This window comes from Dendrobium catenatum, unplaced genomic scaffold, assembly GCF_001605985.2.
Source record: "Dendrobium catenatum unplaced genomic scaffold, ASM160598v2 fragScaff_scaffold_1583, whole genome shotgun sequence".
Classification (NCBI taxonomy): domain Eukaryota; kingdom Viridiplantae; phylum Streptophyta; class Magnoliopsida; order Asparagales; family Orchidaceae; genus Dendrobium; species Dendrobium catenatum.
In genome coordinates, this window is record NW_021320045.1 from 55,936 (window position 1) to 81,956 (window position 26,021).

The window sequence follows — 26,021 nt, forward strand, 5'->3', positions numbered from 1 at the left end:
CAAATTGGGCTCGAACACCCGCCCTATTAGTCATTTTGACACCCTTACTCTAAAGTAAGAGATGAAGCTCTCAATCACAATAAAAAGATGGATTGCATAAATGTTTAAATTTCAATGCATTTTTTATATTTTTAAATATTATTGATAATTTTTTAAAGAGTTGGTCAAGAGAAGATTAGCAATGATTTATTTTTGTTAGATAAATAAATAAAAATTGTACCATATAAATTTTAATACAAAGAGTTTAAACTGTGAAGATATATTTTAATTAAAACGGTAATAATATTATCTTATTTGATTGTATATATACCTAGACCAAAAGAAAAATAATAATAATGTTTTGACTATACTACACGATTTACAACTAACGAATTCATAGTAGATATAATTGATTAAATATGTCATCTTTTTTTTTTTAATTTAGAGAAATATGCATAAAAGTTCATTTCACATGAAAATGCTCTTCTCTTATACATGTATCCCCAATGTCTAGAAACAATGTGCTCCACACTTTGACACTTAGGCATTCACCACTGTTGATTTTATCTTTGTGATTAGTTCTTCGTTTAGTGACAAAAGATGGTCGTGATGGTGAAGTTCAATCACATAAACAATTTAACAAATTTCAATAGACGTAGGAAATGTGACACCTCAAAATTCAAATTGGAGGAATTACTCATATTTCTATCTTTTATGCATCAACTAGAGCTTACAGAACTCAATATAAGCTGGAAATATAATTACATTATTGTTCATGACATATTTACATATCTGACAAATTCCTAAAAATAATATTAAAATAGCCAAATATTGGCTAAAAAATATCTGCATAAAACCAAGTAACAAATTATAAAACCTAAACGATCATCCATAGTAGTCTCACTCTGAAGGCTCCTTTCCCTTTCCTAAATTCATGTAAAAATTACATAATAAATACATAGTTCAACAAGTAATCAAAACTTATTGTTGCATATAATGTAAGGCAAAAGAATCAATATACATGTTCCAGTGCCAATCAATATCAATTAATAAGCTATTAGTATGAGCAATAATTAGCAATGTATGAAATCAATATCAATCAATAGCAAAATTAATATGATCAGTAAAATTGGATTATTCAAAACATAAAACTAGTATATTAATCTATATGAATATTGGCAAAAGACTGTCAATCAATAATAGGTGTTCTATAGTGAAACAAACCTCAATTATCTATCAGTTTTATTTGTGGTTATGATTCCATCATATGCTTCTATCAATAATTATGCATGTATATCTCTATCTATGAGTATGTTATGATAGTGTGTTATATCAATATATTATATTTATGTGCTTATCAATATACTGTATCAATATGTTTATTAATGTCTTTGTTGTATGTTATGCCATATTATATCAGTCTAAATATTGGTTCTATCAATTTTGTTCATCAATCATTTCATATGTTTTTATGCTCTTATGTAAATGCATGCAAACATGAATACAATTATGAATAATAAGGCAGGATATCCAGCTAATTATATAGTGTTTTCTTGTATCTTGTATTAGTATCAAGTGTCCAGTGTCAGGTATCTATCTTGTAAGTGTCGTGTTGCCTATTCGTCGGTGTATCTTGTCCCCTTATGACTCCCTATCTTGTATATTGTATTGGAATTACACTATAACTCATAATTTAAAGGAAAGCCTCTTAACCCTCTCTTCTATGCAGGATATCTTGCTCCAAGCAACTTGAATTATTTCACAATTAGCCAACCTTTGTTATAATGCCACATTTATTTTATATCAATCACATCATTGTTGTTATTCAAGACAATATCAGATATGAAATGCATTAATCTATGAAATACAAAAAAAAATCTATAAATTATATATTTATTTCATAAAATTATAATTAACTTTCAATCCTCATGATAAACTCTAGTAATATTATAGCAAAAATACTTATAAATATCATATATATTATATATAAAAAGTTATACATCATAATATACTTTTTTAGATTCATAAGAGATAAAATCATAGAAATCAAAACCATTGAAAATATGAGTAGTCGCTTACATCATTGAGGATAAAACCCGTAACAACAATGACATACAAAAAAGCTCTAGAGAATTTCCTCTATCTTCTCTCTCTCCACTTCTCTCCCCCTTCCATTATAGGAAAGTAAGCATTTACCATGGACAAATTCGTCACAAAATAAGCAAAATCCACCGCAAAGTTTGCTTTATGATGGATTTGTGGGGGAATAAATTTTGAAGCTTAAAGTAGTGTTAGAAAAATATTTGTGTCGGACATAATATGTTGCAAATATTTTATGACGGATTTAAACTAAAAAAAATGATATGCGAACTTCCACCGCAAATAATTGAAAATTTATGGCGACATACCATCACAATTCGTGAAAACGTTACGACAGCTATTTCCTCCGTAATATAATATAAATATGTGTTGTATGATTGTATACGACGAAATTTTTGCCATAAATCTATAAGAAACCTATAGCATAAATAAAATAAAGGCATCTTATATCAATTGTTCAGCTTTTGAACAATCACAATCTTAGTAGTCTATAACAATACTTAATAACGTTAATATTCAACAAACACTGCTAAGAACATTGATAAAATAAATACATTGTATAAACTATTCAATAATCACAATCCAACAACTAAAATAAACAATCACATTCTAAATGTTCTGTAATAATATAACACTACTACAATAAATATATTTCTTATACATCTGAAAAGAAAAACACATCAAAAGCCTAAGTCAATCTAAGCAGAATATGCATTCTCACTCTTCTGCTCAGCCAATGCAGAGGCAAACTGATTTCCACTAATCTACTCTCTCAATATTTGAAGCTCATACAATAGTTGCACGTGCATGTCCACTATTATTGTTGGATATATTCTAGCTCTGCTATCAAGTTAGCCATATGTTGGCAAATTCTCTTAACTATTTGCAGAGTAGTTAAAGGCACAGAGGATTATCCCTCATACTCGTAGGCCTGCAAGTTTAATCTATAAACTCATCCATCTGCATTATGCCTACTACTTATGACCAAGTGTGATAATAAGAAATATTTGTTGAACCCCTAGAGGATCCCTCACCAACAGCAGCCTAGCTCTCTCAAAGCCTTGTGTACTAAGCCTATAAAATATAACATAAGATTACTCATCATATAATCGTCATTTATAATATTTCTCTAAGTATTATAACTTTATATACTTACATAAGCATTCTTATTTGGGGACTCGTATGTATATATTATAAAATTATGGCTCAATTGCATCATAAAATAAGTCCTCGAACGTCTTATTTTTTTCTTATTCAACTATGTTGAAACTTGTAAACAGACCGTACTGAGAATTAACATGTGGCTCATATATACTCACTATGTGAAGTCCAATATCAATATTGTGACATAAATTCTTCGCTATATAAATCAATAGTAATCTCATCTACGGTGAGATAGGTTTGATTTTTATGTTTCAAACATGGATAACAAAACATTCCCTTTGATATAAAGGAAGATAATTAACAACTTGCCTATATGAAAAAAAAACACTCCGTTCAAGAATTCATATGTTAACTTCTTGCATCCAAGCAACAATCAGTTATACATCCAACATCTATGATTTTGAATATCCATAACATACTTGGGCTATAAATTCCTACAACCAAATAATAAGATTTGTATTAATTTAATGTTATTTATATATAATTATTTTATTGATCACATCATTAGATGGATGCTCAGAATAAAATTCTAAAACTGCATATGAAACTTATGATCACAAACAATATTATATAGGTGAATTTCTTAATGATCATCATAAAAAAAATATTTACATGACATCTTATTTAATCAAGATGTACAATAAATATACCACATCAAATTAAATCACAAAGCAAATTTAATACTCTAATTAGTCATAGACTTAGCGAATGAGAAAGGAATATGTGATGCTACATTACTTTGTCTGATGCTACACCACTTTCTATCATCATTATAATCTCATCTATTTTGGCCAATTAAGACAAATTGTTATAAAAATCTCAACAACACATTCATGACAACACACAATATAAATTTGACTATAAAAAATTACAGTGTTAGTTTTATAAATAAGAAAAAATGAGATATTATTTATTTAAAAATTCTCGATAAAAATATGAAAATTTTGACTTAATATGTCGTAAAATAGCCACCATTATTAGTTTTCTTAAACAAATATGTTTGAATCTTCATTTCAAGCAGCAATGCCTCTCTAGTACGCACAAACTATTTATTAAAGTCTACAATGAACAAACTTAGTATGTTTTTTAGTCTTAGTTCAAAAATTTGTACATGTTTAAAATCACGTTCGAACAAAATGTTAAATACAGTTGAATAAAAGTTCGAATAGGGTTTGAGCAATATCAGATTATCTTCTAACCAGGTTTTGTTTGATTTCAAAACTATTGTATTAATTATCCATTTTGAGCAAATTGTGCCTTATATGTTCTGATTCTATGAAATTGCCCTAAATTCTTTATAATACAAAGTCATGTTGATTGGTTTATGTATCATATTAGGGTGGAAGGAATAAAGAAGTCCACAATATATGTATGTTAAAGAATCATACAATTCATGTATGTTAGTAGTTTTTCTCACAACATGTTAAATCCTATGTTTCTCTATTTTTATCGTAAATCTCGCATTTACCAAATCTGGGAGTTTGATGAATTTACAAGATTTGCATGAAGAAGCGTGCAAAATGACGAATGATTGATACCTTCGCAACGACCAAGTGCATGTCATCAATGTCCTTCTAATCTAACAGAAGAATGGCGAGGAGGTGTAACTTCATGAGATGCGACAGGAAGGAACGTCGTCGAAGAAGATGAAGAAGTTATTTAGAGGCTCATTCAAAACAACCTCTCATGCAAGTCGAATAGTAACAAACAGCTGGAGAACAGCTAGAGAAGAGGAGATGCAACACTAGTAACCAAGCGACAGTGGCAGCGAAGTCGAAGAGCAAAGCTGAAGTTAAAAAAAAAAAGAATGGGCGGAGGAGCGAAGTTGAAGATCAGAACAAGCAAATGAAACATATGCAAAAAACAATTGATTAGATATGTTAGTTCACAATGAATTTACGGCTGAGGAGCATTGGATTTGCGACATAATTTTTTGCCACAAATTTACGATGAAAATTATGCCACAAAGTTTTTGTAAAAATTTTTCGTCTCAAATATGTCAACTTTTTTATAAACAATATTCACCAATAAGCTTCGCCGCAAAACCACCGTAAACTGTTGACTTTCCTATAGTGTTCCTTTCTTCTTCCACTCTTTTTTCCTTTCCCCATTAAGCTAAGTGAAGTGAGGGGAGTGGTGGGTGGTAGGGATATTTAACGAAAAATATTAAAAAAAAACTATTTTTAGTGTCTGGCGTCACAACATGCACGATACAACATTGCGACACTCCATGGTGCCCTTAGAGTTACTGTAGAATAGAGCCTTCATTGTTGCGATGGTATTTTTTGGCGCCGCTGCATGCTCTCAGCGCCACTGTGCTTGCTAGCCCAACATCGCAATGCTGGTTGCTGGATCATATTTTCATATTTTTCAAATAAATTGATTTTAAACTTTTGGGTCATTACATGAAATACTTCATTTATTTTAGATTGATTTTATATCATATGATCCAATCAAATTAGGTTAATTTGATGGAATTCTAGCACATACATAGATAAAGGATTGAAGAAAGAAGCTCAGATATGGTTGGAAAACATATTCAAACATGGTTTGAACATGATTTGAAATATATGATTCATGTTTGAACCATGTTTTTGCACATGATTCAAACCTTGTTTTTGCACATGATCCTTTGAATTGTGTGTTTATATCCTATTATTTTCTAAAGATTAATCAACATTCTTGTGATAGGTGGAGGAGAATCGAAAGGAGATAATCAAGTTGGTTTGAACATTAACTAAAAAGGACAAAATTCTTAAAGGTTCACAGAAGCATTTTCTTTGATGATCTAACTTATCTTATCAATAAAGTGACATATATTCATAATAACTAATTTAGAATGAAATGAAATGTGATGCAGTACTTTAGTTGAGCACAATCCATAATATCAAATACATCAATAGAGATATAAATATATTATATTCTTTCTTTTTTAATGAAATATTCGTATCCATTCAATACTGATCTCCCATATGTGTGTACATTGCTCTAAAAAAAATCAACTACATATTATTATATAAATGAGGATAATGCATAATTCATTAGTCCATTATCTTCTGTTGACATAGATGATGCTCTAGACGTTCATGATGCATTAGTAGTGATGTTGTAGACATACATCATACATATGATGATGGCTTCGTCATTGCTTCAATACTAAAGCATCCATTGGAGATAATATCCATTTTATGATTTACTTAAAATTAGAAAATAAGTGAGGTTCTTTGATCCTTTATGTATCTTAGTATTAAAAACTACAATGTAAGATATGAAGTAAATCATAAAATGGATATGAATATTAATAACTCTTACCCTGAAGGCAAATGCATGAAAATAACTCCAATTTAATGTGATATAATGGCCTTATAATCAAGTTTGTCCTCAAGTCATTTAGAAGTTCGACAATTTTTTGAGAGCATAGAGGGTTAATAAAGATATTATATTTATATGCAATGAATAATCAGATAAAAGATATTTGATATATTCCTTGTACTAATGTGAAATCAATTATGATCAAGAAGGTTAACACATTCAAGCAAGGTTGAGATCACGAACTAAGAATAAAAAATATTTTATATTTTGGATGTCAAATCTAAATACCATGGAAAGCTCAACCATGTAATTAAGAAGAAGCTCATTCGATCTTATATTTCTAAGTGCTTCAACAAATATTATCAATATTGCATGCTCCTCTTATATAGTGACTACTTTGCTAAAGTTTTTGAGGCATATAATACAAAAAAATATTTCTTTGATAGAGGCACCTTTATATCGAATGTAAGAAATTATTTTGAAAGAAAACAGAAGGATCTCTTTATTAAGAAATTATTATGATACCTCTATTAGTGAAGTTGAGGCGTGGTTGTCCAAATAAACTATAAGACCTCTAACGGGTAAGAAGATGCAATGAAAAACTTTCAACCTTAAAAAGAAGCTCATTCTATCCAACTTAAATTTCTAAGAACTTCAACAACTATTATCAATAGTGCATGCTCTTATATAGTGACTATTTTGCCAAAGTTTTTTAGGCATATAATACAAAAAAAATAGTTATTTGATAAAGGCACATTTGCATCGAATGCAAGAAATTATTTTGAAATAAAGCGGAAGAATTTCTCGTTAACAAATTATTATGATACCCCTGTTAGTGAAACAAATGCGTGGTTGTCCAAAAAAAATATAAGACCTCTAACATGTAAGAAGATGCTGTGCAATGGATATGTAGTCAATGCTTAGTGAAAGGTTATAACAAAGTTACTTTTAGGGCCAAGTGCCCATCACTCTCATGCCATTTTTATTATAATTTTTTCTTATCATTGTTACAACTATGCCAACTCCGATAGACAAATAGCAAGAAAATATTTTATATTATAAAAATCTTTATTTCTATTCATTTAGTTCTATATATAAATAGTTCTTATATTACACACTATGTTAAGTTATAACCAAGGTTTTCAGAACCGGACCGGACAACGAACCGGTGGAAGGAGAGGTTCACGGTTCGACCGGGGTCAAACTGGATGACGTAATAAATCATAAAATTATTTAAAAAATAAAATAAAAAACAAATTTTCCTGTAATTCATTCATTCAACATTCTATTTTCATAGCTCCTAATTAAAATAACATAAACATGACATCAATTAAGTTTATGAAACATAAACAAATAGCATATACTATAAGTGTCTCTTCAAATAAGTCAATAAAACATAAACAAATGCATAACTTTTGTCATCACACAAAATGTTCATAATTTTATATGAAGTAAGCTTCAAAATTCAAACATAAATATCAAAATAAATCTATAAATCGTTCGCGTATGCTAGGGTATACAGGAGACGAGTTGAGTAGCGACACTTATACGAAGTACCGATACGAAAAATTTTAAGCCGTTGGATCGCAGATCAAGGGATCAAATTTCATCATTAACGAACCGGCCGATTATTTCATAACCCCCCGGTTCGGCGGTTCGGCAGTTCAACCGGAATTTAAACCGGTTTTTGCCCGGTTCTTGAATCAGCCGGTTATTCCTTCTCCCCGGACCGGTTCGCGGTTGAACCGGTCGAACCGGCCGGTCCGGTCCGGTTCTGAAAACCTTGGTTATAACTATTGATTTTCATATTATTATATCTATCTTATAATCTATTGTTTGTATTTATTATGATTGTAATATATTGTAATTATTATAAAGTAAGGTCCGAATTTTCTTTGAATTTTATTCTCTTAAATTGTATATATTTTAATTATATGAATCAATTTTATTTTATTTATAAATTTAATTAAATAGTTCAAAATTAAAAAGAGTTATTGTTGGAAATGAATATTTAAATATATTTGTTTAAAAAAAATAACGGACACTATTAAGATATAATTGGGAAGGAAAGAAATTTAATTTTAACAACCAAAATTTATCTCTTTGGCCCCCGCCAATTAACTTCAGTAAATCACACGCTTGAAAGTTGAAATCTCCCGGAAATACTTGATCGATATCGTCAAGCACGCTGAGGGAGATCTTACAGGACCATTCTTCGGCTGACCTCCCGGCTCCCAATGATCCCCCCTTTCTGCTCCGAAGTGCTCCGCTTTCCTATTTAGAAGCAGCTTTAGGGTTTTCCCTTCTCCTTGTCAGTTGGCAGGTGGCGATCGTGCCTCGAAGGGGAAGAAGGGAGATGAGGCACAGGGCGTGGGCTTTTAGTTTGGCTTTGTTTTGTCTGCTCTCTTTGAGAACTGGAGCAAGAGAATTCGAGAGAAGCCGGAGAACAGAGAGGATCTCAGGTGGGTTTCTGGCCTTCATTTCTGTCATTGATTTTGGATTTTGTTTTGTTTTGTCTTTGATTATATTGATTGTGTTTTCTTCTTTTTGTGGATCTCGGTTAGCTTAATTTGGATTAAGCTTGGCTGTGCTTTTATATGGCCGTTGACCGGTGGTTTACTTCGTTTGACCTTTGATCATGTGAAGGATGAAGTTTTTCTCATAGTTGTATAGAAATGTTTGTTGGACGGGGATGACGATTGAGTTCCTAGTGCATGTGTATTTGGTAGATAACAGTTTAAGCTGAAAATTGCTGGCTTTTCTAGATTTTGTTGATTGCTTTTACTTTTTATGTCGTGATTTTATCATTATATAAGTTTGCTTGAGTTCAGGGGTTGCTTGGAGTTAATGCTATCTCTTTTTCATCAAAATTCTGTTGGCTAGGAACTTCAAATGTCAATCTAGGGTTCTGTCAGCGTTAGGCTTCCCAAATGGTTGAGAATGTGCCGGAATTTCAATTTTATTTTGTCTGTGACGCTTCAATTTGAACAGAAACTATCTTGGAGGTCCATTGGGATAGTTTTGATGACGGTGTATCTTAATAGCTTGGGTGGCTTAGTGTTATTAATGTGTATTATTTTGTGATTGGCAATGGTTCTCAGACTAGTTATGTTGACCAGTTTATATGTATTTATGAGTGCATGGGCATTCATGATTATTTTTAAGAATAGCCGGTTGTTTGATATATACGCTCCCAAGTGATTAATGCATTGGAGATATGCTCAATGTATTGAGAGAGTTGATAAGGATAGGCATATGCTGCTTGAGGCTGCTTTCTGCACAATCAATCAGAAAAAATATGTTAAGCTGTTTGTGGGTGTTCAAATTCTTATAAAGCGTTCAATCTTCCTAGACTAAGTGGGGACACCCTTGGGGTCGGCTCTCTTTTCTAGTTCTAAGCTAAAACTTTAAAGAAAGCCGAACCTTAGAACGGTTGAATGTAGTTACATATAGTCCTATCTTTTGCCTAACCATGAGGTTGTTTGGTGGATTATGCAATTTGGCAAGTAAAGATGTCATTTGGTAATGCGGACGTGTCATGTAAGGTTTGATAGCCTTGTTGCATGGGTGATCAATTCATGTAGCCTCTAGGTTTGTTGTATGTTGACCATGAACACTTAAAAGTAACCATGGATGCAATGCCCCATCACCCTTAAAATTTATTTAACTAGGTGATGATGATCAACACATGTCACAGTGATGAATTGAATGGTTGTGATTTTTTGGGCATAATTGTGATTGACCAATCTAATTTGAATTGAACCAAACTTATTCCAACTAAGTAGATTCTCCACTTATTCATCTTAGAATCCTCCCAAAATAGATGATCAACTACCCCTCCTATGACACCTTGGAATGCTTTTGATGAGGTCATCAACAAACATTTGAGGCAGGTTTACCGGCAAAGGAATCGTAGATCGACGGCTACGATTGGGAGCTTATATTTCTGATGTTGCCATGTCATCTCATGTTATTTTCTATGTTATTTTCCATGTATTTTTATTTCAAGCATTAGTTACTATTTGCCCTTATGAAGTCTTAGTGTTTGTTGTAGCCCGGTGGGCATGTGAGTCATTTTATTTTCATGTTTTGGAGGCCTTTATAAAGAGGTGTCTTCCTATTGTATGGGGTTAATGTTTGATTAATAAAAAATTTCTGAGATTTTTTTTTGTCTTCTTGCTTGAGAGCTTGAGAAAAAGAGAGGAGACTTAGGAGAGGCTCCACCCGAAATACCCAATAGCCCGCCCCGGCGAGCTCTTGGTTTTACTTGTAAGTTCACTATTTTCTTCTTTCCCCACCACTTCCTCCACCAATCCACCCCTTCCCCCTTGCCTTGGGCCGCTTTCCCCTTCCCCTGCAGCCAATCCCGAAATTCCCCTCACCCTGTCCCGCCGATCCACCCTCACCCGCCCTCATTGCCGCCGGCTGTGCCAGCCGCCGGCCTCAGCCAGGCCGCCACACCCAGTAGCCCAACCCGCCTCTTCCCTGGTGAGATCCCGCCACCCACTCCCTCTTGAATTTTGAATTCTTGCCATTAATTCATTAATTATTTCTTTCCTAAAGTAACCCCTACATTTAGGAATAGATTTAATTGAAATCTCATCCCATTTGAATTCAAATTTTAAATCTCCCTAATTGATTAAAATTTGAAAGTTAAAATCAGGTTTTAATTAATTACATGGGGCCCACTAATTAAGCAAAATTCCCCTCTTTCTTCCCTTGCTTGGCCGGCCCCTCACACCTAGCCGTTTCTCTCTCCTTGCCACCTAGGCGTCTACTAATTACCCTCTTAATTTCCCTCCCTAATAGCCGCCCCCTCTTAATTTGGTTTAGGGAAAGTTTAATGATTAAATAACTTCTCCTCCAAACCAAGAAAATCAGAAATTCAAACTCAGATTTTCTCCTTGCCTCTCCCTAGCTCACGGCCCAACTCTTCCTCCCTTTTCTTCTTCCCGCCCCTCCTCAATGTTGAATGTCGGATCCTGAATTGGAGTGGGGGCTTGTGTTCAACGCCGACGGAAGCCTCAACATCCTCCGATCGCCGTTTTTTGACGTGGGATTTGAGCACGAAGACACAGTTGGCGAATACTTGGAGCAAATTCTCCCATCTCTTGTGCGCGTCATCGACCGACAGTTTCAAGACTACGTTTGGACGATCACCGGGCGCCATCAACCACCATTTCCACCGGCGGCTATCTCTCCGGTAACGAAGTCCTTCGCCTCCTTTTCTGTCGTGGTGCTCTCCATCTTCGTGTGGTTCTTTCTTCTCCGCTAAAAGCCAAAGAGTGAATGAGTGAGAAGGTGCTCGAGGTGAATTTTCTCATTATTAATTGTGGGATTTTTGTTATGAGCATTAAGTATTTCTTTTATCTTTGAATGTTATGAATTGTTTGGTTATCTTGAAGCAACTCTTCGCCTAAGCAAATTGATTAACTAGAATACTTTTTAATCCTTCCTTTTTATTGGTGATAAGTTTGTATTGGCAACGCTCTAATTAATCTTCATTTAAATTTCCGCACGCAATTCCTTCATTGTTTCACATCAGCTTTGCATGTAATCCTGTCATTATTATTTGGGGAAACAATAAGTTATTGATGGATTAACAATTGTTATAGCATGGATCACCATCCATGATTGTGATCCAGAAGGTTTTAACACCAAAAAAGAGCCAGTCAAGTGCACGTCAAAATATTAAGAAAAGATTCCAAAAAATTTCTAGATGAAACTTCTAGAACTTTAGACAAGACCCAAGAATCTTCTAGAATATTCCAAAGGAGCCTTTGAGAAACTTCCAAAACACTTTTAAGGACCTTCCAGAGGGACTTAGGAAACGTAGACTTCCGCACTTTACGAGAGGCTTGATGAACTTTTCAAGCGATAAAAACAACATTCAAAAAATCCAAATATCATGCGTGGGTTGACCACATCATGGAAAGAAAGAATTTGAGGTTATTCTGTATTCAAAATTCACAATAAGGAAATAAACGATCAAATTAAATGATTTAAAATCCTAATGGACATTATCAAGGAGCTTTCCATAGAATAATCAATGGGAATAGGGCTTGGACAGCCAAGACTTGTAAAGATGATGGTTAAATCCTATTTACCATTTTTTATTAGAATATTTATATTTTCTTTAAATTGTAAAAGCTGTTAACATAAGAGAATGTCTTATCTAATAACTTATCTAGTAGGATGATAAATGTTTAGACCTTATCAATTAACTTATCTTTTATTTCTTCCATTGTATTTGCTCTTTTTCTTACATATATATATATATATATATATATATATATATATATATATATATATGACCAAAGCTTATTCTCCATATTATTTATTTTCCAGGTTATTGCTTTTGAATATAAATCAAGATTATGTATGTTGATTACAACATAAAAGCTATTGTTGATCGAATTTTATCACATTTTATGAATCTTTGCTATTGATTAAACTTGATGCAAAAAAGGATTGTTTATTATTCCCTTGCCCAAAGGCCAATTATTTTCATTGTAAGTGTGTGGAAGTATTTGGATCTCATTTCCAGAAGTGAATCACATTAAAGTGACTTAACAATAATATTTGTTTGTTTATAGAAACTCACTTTTGAATTTAGCTTTTTATGTTTGTTTATGCTACAATGGGTTTCATTTTTACCTATCCTCTTATTTTATTATCATTTAAAATAAAATAATATTCTAGCCCATCATCTCATCAATGTAATATTATTCTATTTTTGTTGAAGAAAAAAAATGCAAAAATAAAGTTAAGTTTTTAGCCTTTAAGTTTGAAACTTACTTCTCACCTTTTTAAAGGGCGAGTTTAGAAAATCAGAATTCATTTCTATTCAATTTTAACCAAACAAATGCTTGAATTGACTTTTTTTTAAACGCTTGAATTGACTTTTGGAAGTGAGATTTAAGGTCTATTAGGGATGTCTTTTTCATAGCTTTGCTTTTCAAGTTAGTGCCACTTTCATATGGCTAGTACTTTTTGATTTTTTTTTTTTTTTTTTTTTTTTTTTTTGGTGAGAAGTTGATTTTTACAACCGAATTTGTTTGGCTTTTTTAAAAGAAATTATAATTTCTACAACAACTTTTAAGACAGTTTTTTTACCCATTATTGCTTTGTAAGCACCTTTACCAAAAGGTATAGTCGCCCAAAATGGACCTTTAATCACTTCTAGAAAACTAAGTTGACCTTAAAGTGTTACTTTTATAGAATATCCTTCAAATGAAAAACATTGGTTATTTTATATGTTGTTTTCTACAAGCTCAAAAATTTTCATTTGATTTGATTACTCTTGCATCATAAAATTAAACAGTCATAAAAGAAATGATTATTTATTTAGTTATTGAGTTGCTATATCCAAGATTTCAAGGCACTTTGTTTTTTTAAATAAAAAAATAAAAAAATTTAAATTCAATTATAACCTAGTTTTTGTAAGACAAGCTTCTCTTTTTTCCTATATCCTTAAAGTCTCAAATTGAATAAAATTTTGATGGATGGATTAATATTTAAAATAGGACCATTAAAAAAAAGGACCATTGGATTTGAACTTTGAAAAATAAATTTTATTACTATAACTGTAATATCATAACATATACTTTCATTCATCTTTTAAACTTGATGGGAAACTAAATGGTCAGAAGAATTTGTATAATTTTATATCTAAATTTTCTAATTTTTTATCAAGGTAAACTATCTTAATTTTCATTTTTAATTCTTAATAATCAAAATCAAAGAAAAGTCAAAGTGCATGATTTCACTTTATTTAGGTCAAATTTCTTCATAGACACCCCTCCCTTGAGCACTTAAACATGTATATTTGATGCAAGACCAAGCAAAATGAGTCATGCAATTAGAGATTTATGCTAAGATAACATCAAAGACAATAAAATAAACTTCATAAAACATTAAGAACAATAATAAAATTTGAACTATTAGATCATGTGATAGCAAGAAACTAACAAATAAATGCTAAACAATAAAGATAGGTGAATCAATTTAGACTAGCTAACATGAGTTGGCACAAGTCCAAGATTTAACTAAGGGACTACTCACTCGAGTTTTCGATCACTCAAATTTAAGTAGGGCTTGATGGATTAATCAACACATATGAGATGATGCTACTATAGATGAAATGAGAAGTCCAATATTTAGTTAGATGAAGAACAAGGGGAGGGTTTGATACTTAGCTCATGAATGGGAGGAATGGAGTCCTTGATGAAATGACGGCTAGTTCCTCCTTGGATAGCCCTTGAAACCTTACTCTTTGTTGAATCAATGTCCTTGTTGCAATAGTAGAAGCTATATTTCCTTGGAAAGGTAGAATAGTGAGGGGGAAAAGAAAGTTTCAGCTATATGAGGCTTTGGAAGTGGAGAAATCAGCTTGGGAGGTGAAAAGGTGGAGTTGGTTGCTTGGGAAAGAGAGAGGGCTGATGTGGCTTGCTTGGGAAGGGAAGTGGTTGGCTTGGGAAAGCGAAAAGTAAGCTTGGGAAAGAGAGAGGTGGGGTTGGTTGCTTGGGAAAGAGAGAGGGCTGATGTGGTTTGCTTGGGAAGGGAAGTAGTTGACTTGGGAAAAGGAAAAGTTAGGCTTGGGAAAGGGAGAAAACTTAATTAAGTGGAATTAATGAGGATTGAGAAGGGGAATAGATAACAACTAAGGAATAGGAAGGGATTTAATTAAATGGAGTTAATGAGGATTCGGAAGGGGAAAAGGTGGAGTGAATACCAAGAGGCAAGGGGAAGGCTGGTTGGCCAAGGGAAATCAGCAAGAAGTTTGGCAGGCTGTTCGGAAGGAGGGAAGCTTGATTGGCTATGTGGAGGGGAAGGGAAGGGTTCAGCCGGTTGTTTAAAGGGTGGGAAGTCTTGGTGGCTGCTTGAGAAGGATTGGAATGTTCGGTTGGCTATTTGGAAAGGTTGGAGTGCTCGGTGGACTGTTTGGAAGGAAGATGGGGTAAGAAAAGAGATAGGAAAAAGCCAAGAACCTTGCCACGGAGACGGTTGTTGGGTGTTGCTTTGCCTTTCTCCAAAGAACTTCACTCACAAACTCAACTCACCAAGAGAAGGGAAAGCATATAATCAAAAATTTTATATCAAATATTCATCATCGTCACAAGAAAATAATGGGCCATATATATAGGTACCAAAAACATGAAAGAAACAAAAGACTAGAAGGCCCTTGGCCAAATAACACAAAAGCTCTCTCAAGTGAGAGTAAATCTGTAATAACATAAATAACATCACATAAGTCTCCTACAACACATGAAAACTAAAAATATAAAGACTCAATCAAGGCTGTAGATCTCCGGCCTCTACAGTGATAAACTCTCCAAGCTCTGATGTCCCCATCAATATTCATATTTGTTTATTTATTATTCTTAGATCAGATTTTATTGAAATTGGAGGTGGTTTCCATTAAAAAAAACAAGTAAAAGAGGTTGCAATAAAATCTCTAAAGAAACCCAAGAGTGTTGTGCATACTACGACAGTGGCTTTTCGATGCGAATGTTGAAGTGGTTTTCCCATTATAATGCCTTTGAGGAATCATCTATCACTACTATTTAGGTGATTTTGTCTAGTTTACAGTTACATTACTTCAATCGAACTTTATATTTGTTGGGATAAATTTTTTGCAAACATTTGCAAATTGATTCCATACTACCCGTCTTTGTAGGCCTTTTATAGCTAGGGTTCTAGTGGAATTAAATTTTACCTCTTCTCTTCATAAGGAAGTGTGGATTGGTACATTGTCTTATCATTATTGGCAGAAGGTTGAATTTTAGGCATCAATCAATATTGCTCTTTTTGTAAGATCTTTGGCACATAGACTCCAAATGTTTTGAGGCCCATCCTGATTTAAGAAAATCACCCAGCTGGTTATTACCTCCCTCATTCATAATTGTTGCTCCTTCATCAGTGGAGGTTTGTTTTCAAAATATAGGACCAATCTTTCCTTTGGAAGCTACATCTGATGTGCTTGTTTCTACTATTCTTTCAACTTCAAAATCAACATCTTATACACATAATGTGGACATTGATCCTTTTGCTATGGAAGTTCATCTCTCTTCTTTGGGTGAAGACACAAAGGCTCATTATTCATTGTATCCTTCTAATATTGATGGGAGCACTCTAAATGACGATGTGTTGGTGATGTGAAACGTAATGCATGGAAACAAGAACTGCTTGGGGATTTTAATATAAGATTGTTAAAGCCTTGCTAGTTATAGAATTAATGCTTACCCGAATTAAGTTCTCGGAATTATCAAGTCGAAATTAAGTAAGGCATGTGGTTACAACTAGATTAATGGGACAATATCAAATTGACAACATAGAATTAGATAGTAATATTATGGAGAGAAACAATAATCCACAATTAACAAATAGAACTTTTCACCTTGGGTCTCTCACTCACTCTCTTGTTGGTGGTGCTTTAATGGAGGAAGATTGAGATCAACCGAGCGATGCCACTAGGAGACAAATGGCGCACAAAGTGTAGTCCATTGGAGTGGTAGCCGGTGGCGGGTAGTTCATTGGATGAATAGAGAGCATCCAACGTCTTATCCTTTCTTCATTGATCATCAAAGACGAAGCTGTGGACCGTGGTTGATGTCGGGGTCGGCCTTCCATGGATGTGGCGAGCTCTCTTCTTGAGCTCTTGAGGGGGGGAAAGGTGGAGGTTTAGTGAGGGGAGGGGCTTGGCCGTGAGCAAGGGGAAGATGAAAAAAATTAGAAAACTGAATTAAATTCAGCTTCAAGGGGTTTTGGAGGGAGATTAATTTGAAATTTCAAATTAATCCATTAATGGCTAGAGGTGTTAATTGAGGAGATAATTATGGGCTGATTTGGTGGGTCTTTGAATTTAAATAGGGAGAGAGAAAAGCCCATTAAGGGGCCGGCCACTTGTAGAGGAGAGAGGAGGCTTGAGAATTTAAATGAGTGGGGACCACAAGGAGTTAATTAAGCATAATAAAATCTGACATTTAATTTTAGAATTAATTATATCATAACAAAGAGAACACAAAGCTAATTTCATTTCATCCAAAACTAACTATTACATAAGAAAAGGGCCATATATAGGCCTCCAAATGACAAAGAAAATAAAAGACTAAAATGCCCCTTGGGCTACAATAGCGACCAAATACTCATAAGGGCAAAAGCGGAAAAATTGAAAATAACATAAACTACTACATGAAATGACTCAAAATAAAACTCATGATCGTAGCCGTCGATCTCCGGCGTCTCCTGATTGTACACGTGTCAAAAAATGCTGACGATGTCCTCATCAGTTGGTGGATAAGAGGTTTTATAATAAGAAAAAAAAAATATTGTCACTTCTCATTTTTCACCAAGCCTTTGGCTAAGCAAGCCAATTGAGCTTGTACTCCATGGTATTTTTATTTTGCCTCATGTATTTTTCTTTGATTTGTCTCTATCAATTCTTGTTAATTGTTCTTTCAGTATTCCTATTTTTTGTTTGTTTTAAAATTATTCTTTAAAAATAAAAAAATATTATGAAGTAATAAACTCCTATATCCGATGAACTATATTGCACTAACGATACGGATACGGGACACATTAATTCTTAAAAATACAAGATACGGGTACGGCACAGACACGACATTATTATTTATAAATCATACACAAAAATTAAGAAAACAATCAAAGTATAATATTTGAAATGACAAAAAAAAAAAATGAAAGCAACATCATTTGTATCCTAGTAGCTTATAATATCAAAATAAAAGTAAGCATTGAATCAAGGGAAGAGTTAAAACTCATTGCCTAATAAGAATTTTGCGGCATGATTCCACTAATTATGTTGTTGCATGATTTGGTTGCATGTTTACTGAATACCATATGAGAGTTAAACTTCTTTTTTTCCCATTTAAGAAGAGATGCAATCCACAATAACATAATTTTTGTAATACATGAAATAAAAATCAAAGCATTACAAATGCAAAATAATTTGATGCCCTAATATCCTATTTTCTAGTAAACTAACATAAATGTAAATGGCTCGGGGGTTTGAAAATGAGAGAACCTTGCTCGCAACCGCGGAAGTAAATATAATGCGTCTTTTTTCAAATTTTTTTCGTCTTTCAACCAACGATATGCGTGTCCTTTTGAAATTAAATAGTATTTTAATTGAATACGGCTTTGATGTATCCGACACGTATCGGTGCCGTATCAGACATGTATCTGTGTCCGACACATGTCCGATACAACATGGCTTCATAAATAGGTGTATCGGTGCAACATAGCTGATGAACCATAATAAATGTTATTGCTCTCAAACACATTTTGTATATTCATACATGTCAATGGAGGTATTTCATAGGTACCTAATAGGTTCCAAGAGAACTCGTCTAAAACAGTTACATCACCTACTTAAAGCGCTCTCCAACAGGAGAAGTGACTCATCCAAATCAACTAAATCAATGAGTCACCTCACCCTAAGTACCCATACCAAGGAACTTCTGCACTATCTTTCAAACACTAGTAGGGCACTCATCTTGATAGAGATCAGCCTATTGAGATCTTCGCCATCGAAAGAGCCATCAAGCTCTTGCTGACAACTCCCAATTTAGTTACAAGAAGCACACACCTCAATGGTCTTCCTTGGATGCGAACAATTCTCAACTCACGGTCATCATCACTCCCATGGACCGGCCCATTGCATTCAGAGGCCATAATACCCCCAAGAACTCACCTCCATGTGCGAAGGACTAGTCCACATAAACTTGCCTTACATGATCTTTTTCAAAGGACTCTTCTTGGGCAACTCACCCCGCATTTTTATTCTTGAGACTGAGGTCTTATATTGAAAAATATAGAACCACACAAGCACGTGCCAGCTTTTGTCACATGTCATGTAGAGTCTGTAATTGGTGGTTACTAAATATTGTAGTTGTAGTTTTTACTTTTTCATTATTTACATGGGCGGACCCCCATTGACTTGAGGGGGGGCAAATGCCCCCCCCCCCCCCAAAAAAAAAATTTTTTTATTTTTTATTTTAGAGGGATTGTTTGGAATATTTTGGGTATTTTTGGCATTTTTCCCCCTCTCAAAAAAAATTTTTGCCCTCATTTTATAAATCCTAAGCATCTTTGCCCATCCTCCACAAAAAAAATATTTTTGCCCACCCTGAAAAAAGCTGGATCCGCCCCTGATTATTTATAGCCTTTCCTATAGTCCTCCAAGCCATATAAATAAAGAGTGAAGAGGTACATTTGGGATCCTATGATACTTCGAAGATCTTTTGGCATATTCAAGATTTTGAGATTTTTTCTAAACATATTGTACATTCCACCCTCTTTCTCTTTCACGATCAATAATTATCGAAGTCTTGCTAGGTTATCTAATTCCTATCTAAAATATTGCTTGCTAGAAAAGTTACGTGTTATCCACTGACAAATTCGGATCTACCATAACTAACCTTAAAATGCTAGTTCATTTTGGCTTTCTAGATTTCATAACAAAAAGAAAAGCCTTTTCCTTAGCCATTGAGAATGTAAGTAAAGTTGAATCTCTTTTACCTTTTGATAATATGTTGCCCATTCCAAAGAGATGACCAATTAATACTCAATCTAACCAGCTAAGATAGTTTTGTACGCACCATAGCACAGATGAATAATCAACCAATGTGTAAGTGAGATCTCTAACCACTTTGCATGCCATGAATACATGATTGAAAACTCTATATTATATTCCCTTGAGATTATATTGAAGATTCACCCAACCAAAGAAAGTTGGGACTGATGAAAATGAAGCCTAATGCTTCTAAAGCAAGGATTTGTCCGGCAATTGTTCACGACCACTTCATCCAATTACGATCTGTTCCGACTCTATAAAAAAATGATAAAAAAAAAACAAAAAAAATCTGTTCTGACTCTCTTTCAAAGTTAAAGATGAAGCAAACTTCATTCAGAAATACCATCATATAGCCATCTAAAGTACACTATTTTATGCTTAGATGAACTAACCAACTCATCACTTCTACTGCTAGTGGTTTTCCTAGTAGACAACCAATTAAAGCATCTCTCCATAGCTCCAAGACATTATCAAGTTCCATAGCAGATAGAAACACACAATGCTCCACCTCTTTAGCCAAACATTTTCCATCATCTAAAGACATATGAGTAGAACTACTGTCCGGATCCAAATTAGAATGCCCTTGGTCTATTCCTCTTTCACCGAGACTAGATGTCTCGCACCTTGCTACTTGAGCCCAACTCACACCCAAATAACATTTTGCTACCACTTGAGAGATCATATTACCTGTGTCGTGAATCCTACACTAAGACCTAAGGTAGTGTATTTTAAGCTTCTTGGAGGCCAAGAAGTGGTTTGATTTGCCAAATCTGCATTATTCATGTTGGATCAATGACCGAATTTGATTTGCCAATCATTTTCTCTGCTGAACCCCCTTTTTTAGATCCAATTGAAAGATTGCCGGAGCCTGGAGGTGACTTGATATGGTCCAAGATGGAGTTCTTGAGTCCAAGAAACTGCAGCTGTGGAAAAGCAGAAATTAGAAGGCTGTTTATAGGAAGAGAAAACTGCAGCGATTGACAGAAAACAGTGGTAATGGAGAACCTGATGGCTTCTTGCAATGCAAATTGGTCTGGAATTTCAAGTACAGGCGGCAATGGGATGTTCTGGACATCAATATAGCCGTCTGAAGATGATGAAGATTCGGCGGTAGGAGAAAACAATTATTTGCCTGGTCTTGAAATAGGAGTTGGTGACAAGGGCAGCTTCAGCAAGTTTGCTGTACCGCAACTAGTTGAAGGGAAAAACAAATGCCCATGTTTTGGCTGTAGATCAGTGCAACGAGATCACCATTTGTTAACCTTCTTGGAGGCCAAGAAGGAGAAGGCATCTTTAGAGTAGGTGTGAACTAAAGGGAAGAAGAAGTTGAAAGAAGTAGAAAATTTCTTTCCATCCTCTGAATTACAGTTGTTATGTGCTATTTATAAGGCTTACACGAACAGGTTTTGGGTTTAGAAAGGGGTTATGGCAGCTTTCAAAAAGTAAGAAATAAAAATAAGTAAAAGTAGGTTCGGTCAGGGTTTAAGAGGGCTTACCGATTCGGCTGGGTGGCTGAACTGTATGTTGATAGTGTGGCTGAACTGCAGGCTGATGCAGATATGCTTGTATTGCTGAACCGCATGTGAATAAATGTTGTTTTGTTGTAGCGTTTCTTCAGCTTTTGTGTGTAATATTCTTTCATAACTTATCTCTTTCCTCTTCTATGAGAGACTTTAATAACTGTTTTGTAGTCTTGAGGGTGTTCTTCTGAATTCTTTAGCTATTTTTGACTTTGTTTTTGAACCATATTTGAATCCAAAGGGATATAGTTTTGCTTAACATATTGCCACCCTCAACGGATACAAACCCTCAGCTTATTTCCACTGTGTATTCCAGCAACACCACCATCTTTAAGTGCATCTCCCGAAACTCAAATCACCCCTTCTAGAACTACTAGAGTTACCAAAGATAGCATCACTTTTGGTCTCCTCTTCCACAAATTTGTTACCACCAAACTCACTGAGAGACCCGCTGGCGAGGAAGGAAATGAAATGATAGAAAGAATGGAGATAGAGACAGAGGAAAATAGTAATTGAATATATTTACAAGAGGCAGTACAAGAGCTATTTAAAGAGACCGTAAGGGCCATGAAATAGAATACAAGATAATACAAGGAATAGGACACGTAAGCAGGCTGCCGTGTAATGATGTGCTTACAGACCCCCTCAAATTAAGCATTCATGGTTGAATAGTTAATTTGCGGCGGAGATCGGTGAAGCGAGTTGCTGAAAAAGATTTTGTGAGAATATTTGCAATTTGATCCTTCGAGCTGAAATGAGTGATTTTTATGGCACCAGACTTGAGATGTTCCCGGATGAAGTGAAAATCAATTTCAATGTGCTTTGTTCTTGAGTTAAAACCCGCGTTATTAGCTAGAGCTATGGCCGAAGTATTACCACCCCAGCTATTTTTTTTTTCAAACTACCAACTTAGTTTTCCAACCAAACTCAGCCTATCAGATCCTTGAAGAATAGCAGCCAAGAACATCCCAAAATAAGTTTTCCTTCCTCCTGACCTTCAATCACCTCTCATGGCTTCTGAGAATTATAGATGTCTAGAAGCTGGACAAGCTGATAACGCCATCGCTGAACCTGTCAACCTCTAAGCCTCCATCACACCTGCCACCTCAACCTTAGCGGCCAGCCCCACCCCCCCCCCCCCCCCCCCCCCATCACCTTTGCAGATATATTGAGATAGTCTGCTTCATGGATCTTTATCAACTTGCATTTTGTGTTTCTTAAGAGCATAAGGTGGCTACGGTTATTCGTGTAGTGATATTAGTCCTTTTAATGCAGGTAGTGCTGGTGACGTTCTTGAAGATGATCCTGTTGGAAGATTGAAGGTGTTTGTATATGAGCTTCCCAGCAAATACAACAAGAAGATACTGCAGAAGGATCCAAGATGCCTCACCCACATGTTTGCTGCTGAGATCTTCATGCACCGTTTCTTGATGTCCAGTCCAGTCCGTACTCTGAACCCCGACGAAGCTGATTGGTTCTACACACCTGTTTATACTACTTGTGATCTAACGCCAAATGGCCTCCCTTTGCCTTTCAAATCACCACGAATGATGAGAAGTGCAATACAATTGATCTCCTCTAACTGGCCTTACTGGAATAGGACAGAAGGTGCAGACCATTTCTTCATTGTACCTCATGACTTCGGAGCATGCTTCCATTATCAGGTTAAGGAAAATGACTTGTGTAAACCTCTTCGCCTTATTTGCCATTGCAAAAAGTGTTCAGCATGGGCCATCTTTAGAGTCTATGATATTATTAACTTTTTCATTTTTGGATGTGTAGGAAGAAAAAGCCATTGAAAGAGGAATTCTGCCATTGCTGCAGCGTGCAACCTTGGTTCAAACCTTTGGACAGAGGAACCATGTTTGTTTGAAAGACAACTCCATCACCATCCCTCCATATGCTCCACCGCAGAAGATGCAAGCCCACTTGATTCCTCCAGATATTCCACGGTCAATCTTTGTGTACTTCAGAGGTTTGTTTTATGATGTTGGAAATGATCCCGAGGGCGGTTATTATGCAAGGTAAGACACCATGTGTTCCATTAGATGGTTGGTTGTAAATCCATTGGCGAGCTTAAATATTTGATGTTAATTGGTTCGAATCAAGTCACATAACCTTTTCTCAGATTTTAAATTGAGGGGGGGGGGGGGGGGGGGGTGGGGTGAAATGGAAGTTTAAAAAATTTCTTAATCAAACAAGAATTTTAAACCTTTTGATACAAAAATTGAAATAATTTTATAATAACAAAAAATAGACATTTCGACCACATATCATATCACAAAAATGTGCAAAAATAAAATGTGATAAAAGTAATAAGAAAGAACACATAAAATTTTATAGTGTAGTGTTGATGAAAAGAGTTTTTGGGCCAACACCCCCCCCCCCCCCTCCTCTAACCAAAAAGTTTTAAAATACTATGGTCTTTGGGCAATTGCCCAACATAATTAAACACATTGTGTAGAGATGTTATTGTTAGGGAACTATGAACCAAATAGAAAGAGAAATAGTAAAGAGAATCCAAAAATTTCCTTACAACTAAGATTTGTTCCGAGGGCGCTACTACCCAAAACCCCCATAGGTGTGCTGCCCCTTGACCCCATGACATGACTAGGCAGGTCGAACCTCGTCAGGGGCATTGCTCCCTTGGACCCCTGACATATTTGCGAAGCGTACAACGATGAACAAATAGAGGTCAAGAGGCAGCGCCCTCGAAAAAAAAAATAGTTATAAGGATATTTATGGAAAAAAAAACTCTACACTTTTATTTATTAGTTTGCCCCCCTGAAAATTAAGTCTGGATCCGACCCCGATTGAATTTAATCTACATCTGCAGGGGTGCAAGGGCATCAGTTTGGGAGAACTTCAAGGATAATCCGCTATTTGATATTTCCACAGAGCATCCAACCACCTACTATGAAGACATGCAACGTGCTATCTTCTGCCTTTGCCCATTAGGCTGGGCACCATGGAGTCCCAGGTTGGTCGAAGCTGTGATCTTTGGCTGCATTCCAGTTATCATTGCAGATGACATTGTGCTACCATTTGCCGATGCAATCCCATGGGAGGAGATCGGTGTCTTTGTCGCGGAGAAGGATGTCCCGAGCCTGGATACAATTCTTACATCTATTCCTGCAGAGGTCATATTGAGGAAGCAGAGACTGCTCGCCAACCCTTCGATGAAGCAGGCGATGCTTTTCCCCCAACCTGCTCAACCTGGTGACGCCTTCCATCAGGTATTGAATGGGCTTGCTCGCAAGCTCCCGCACGACGAGATCATTTACCTGAAACCTGGACAGTTGAAGTTGAACTGGACTGCGGGTCCAGTGGGTGACTTGAAACCTTGGTAGTGACAGCCATGGCTGTTATTCGAGTGGTATGTTTTATTTATTTTTTATTGAGCCTGGTTATTAAAGAACGTTATGTAGGTTCCTGTTTTCGTTGTAGTTTTCTAAAAGTTTGAACTGAAAATTTACCGTTATGATATAAAATTTATTTTTTGTTAATAGATCTGAGATTCCAGCTGAATGTTTTGATTTTTGAATTTTTGAGATGGCTTTGAAGCTTGCAGTCCTGAGAAGAAATGGTGATTTCTGCTTGTGGTCATGGAGAGATTATTATGTACGGAGTTTGGGCGCAGTTTTTCATCCGGACTTCAATCAAGTGAAATCATGAAGTATTTTTTTTAATTTTTTAATTTTTAATTTCTCTCTTGTACACACCTTATGTATAAGAGAGAATAAAAGCCATGTTGCTCCACTTGATGCCATCATGAACCACGTTCATTGTGGTTGTCGCCTATGGTGGTTGCTAGCCATTGCTACTACTAGCCATCCATCACCATCGGCTGCCCGCTTATTGCCACCAATCATTATCATCATTGAGTTTTACATTGCAATTTATTTTACTTTAATAATAATAATAATAATATCAATAATTATCACCTGCATTTAATTTTCATTCATTCAAATAATTTTAAACATTTTAAATATATTATATATATTTTTACATTGTATGTCAATTTATTTTGCATTCCTTTTTTAGCAAATTAAATAGCTCAAAAGAGAGACAATTTCATTGGACGGTTCAGGAGTGTGAATCAAAAGTGATTACAAATGAGCATCATATATTTATGATGAAGTATAATTTTGATTTGAAAGCATGGGCGGATCCCAATGGTAGTGAGGGGGGGCAAATGCCCACCCTCAAATTTTTTTTTTTTTATAATTTTAGAGGGTATTTTTTTGGAATATTTTGAGTATTTTGGGTATTTTGCCCCCTCTTAAAAAAAGTTTTGCCCTAATTTTATCAATCCTAATCATTTTTGCCCATACCCTACTAAATTTTTT

General features: G+C 34.9%; 1 protein-coding gene across 4 annotated transcripts; it reads left to right on the forward strand.

The window, feature by feature from the left end:
- The first annotated feature begins 8,708 nt into the window (after window positions 1-8,708).
- LOC110107841 (probable beta-1,4-xylosyltransferase IRX10) lies at window positions 8,709-25,416 on the forward strand. Of its 4 annotated transcripts, none has more exons than XM_028700732.1 (5): window positions 8,709-9,017; window positions 22,948-23,336; window positions 23,455-23,696; window positions 24,509-25,048; window positions 25,225-25,416. In XM_028700732.1, the coding sequence occupies exons 1-4, from the start codon at window positions 8,912-8,914 to the stop codon at window positions 25,020-25,022; spliced, it is 1,251 nt and encodes a 416-aa protein (XP_028556565.1). In that variant the 5' UTR covers window positions 8,709-8,911; the 3' UTR covers window positions 25,023-25,048; window positions 25,225-25,416. The 4 variants fall into 4 exon arrangements, with proteins under 4 accessions (XP_028556565.1, XP_028556564.1, XP_028556566.1 ...); XM_028700731.1 differs by having other exon boundaries at window positions 25,237-25,416; XM_028700733.1 differs by having other exon boundaries at window positions 25,244-25,416.
- The last annotated feature ends 605 nt before the right edge of the window (window positions 25,417-26,021 follow it).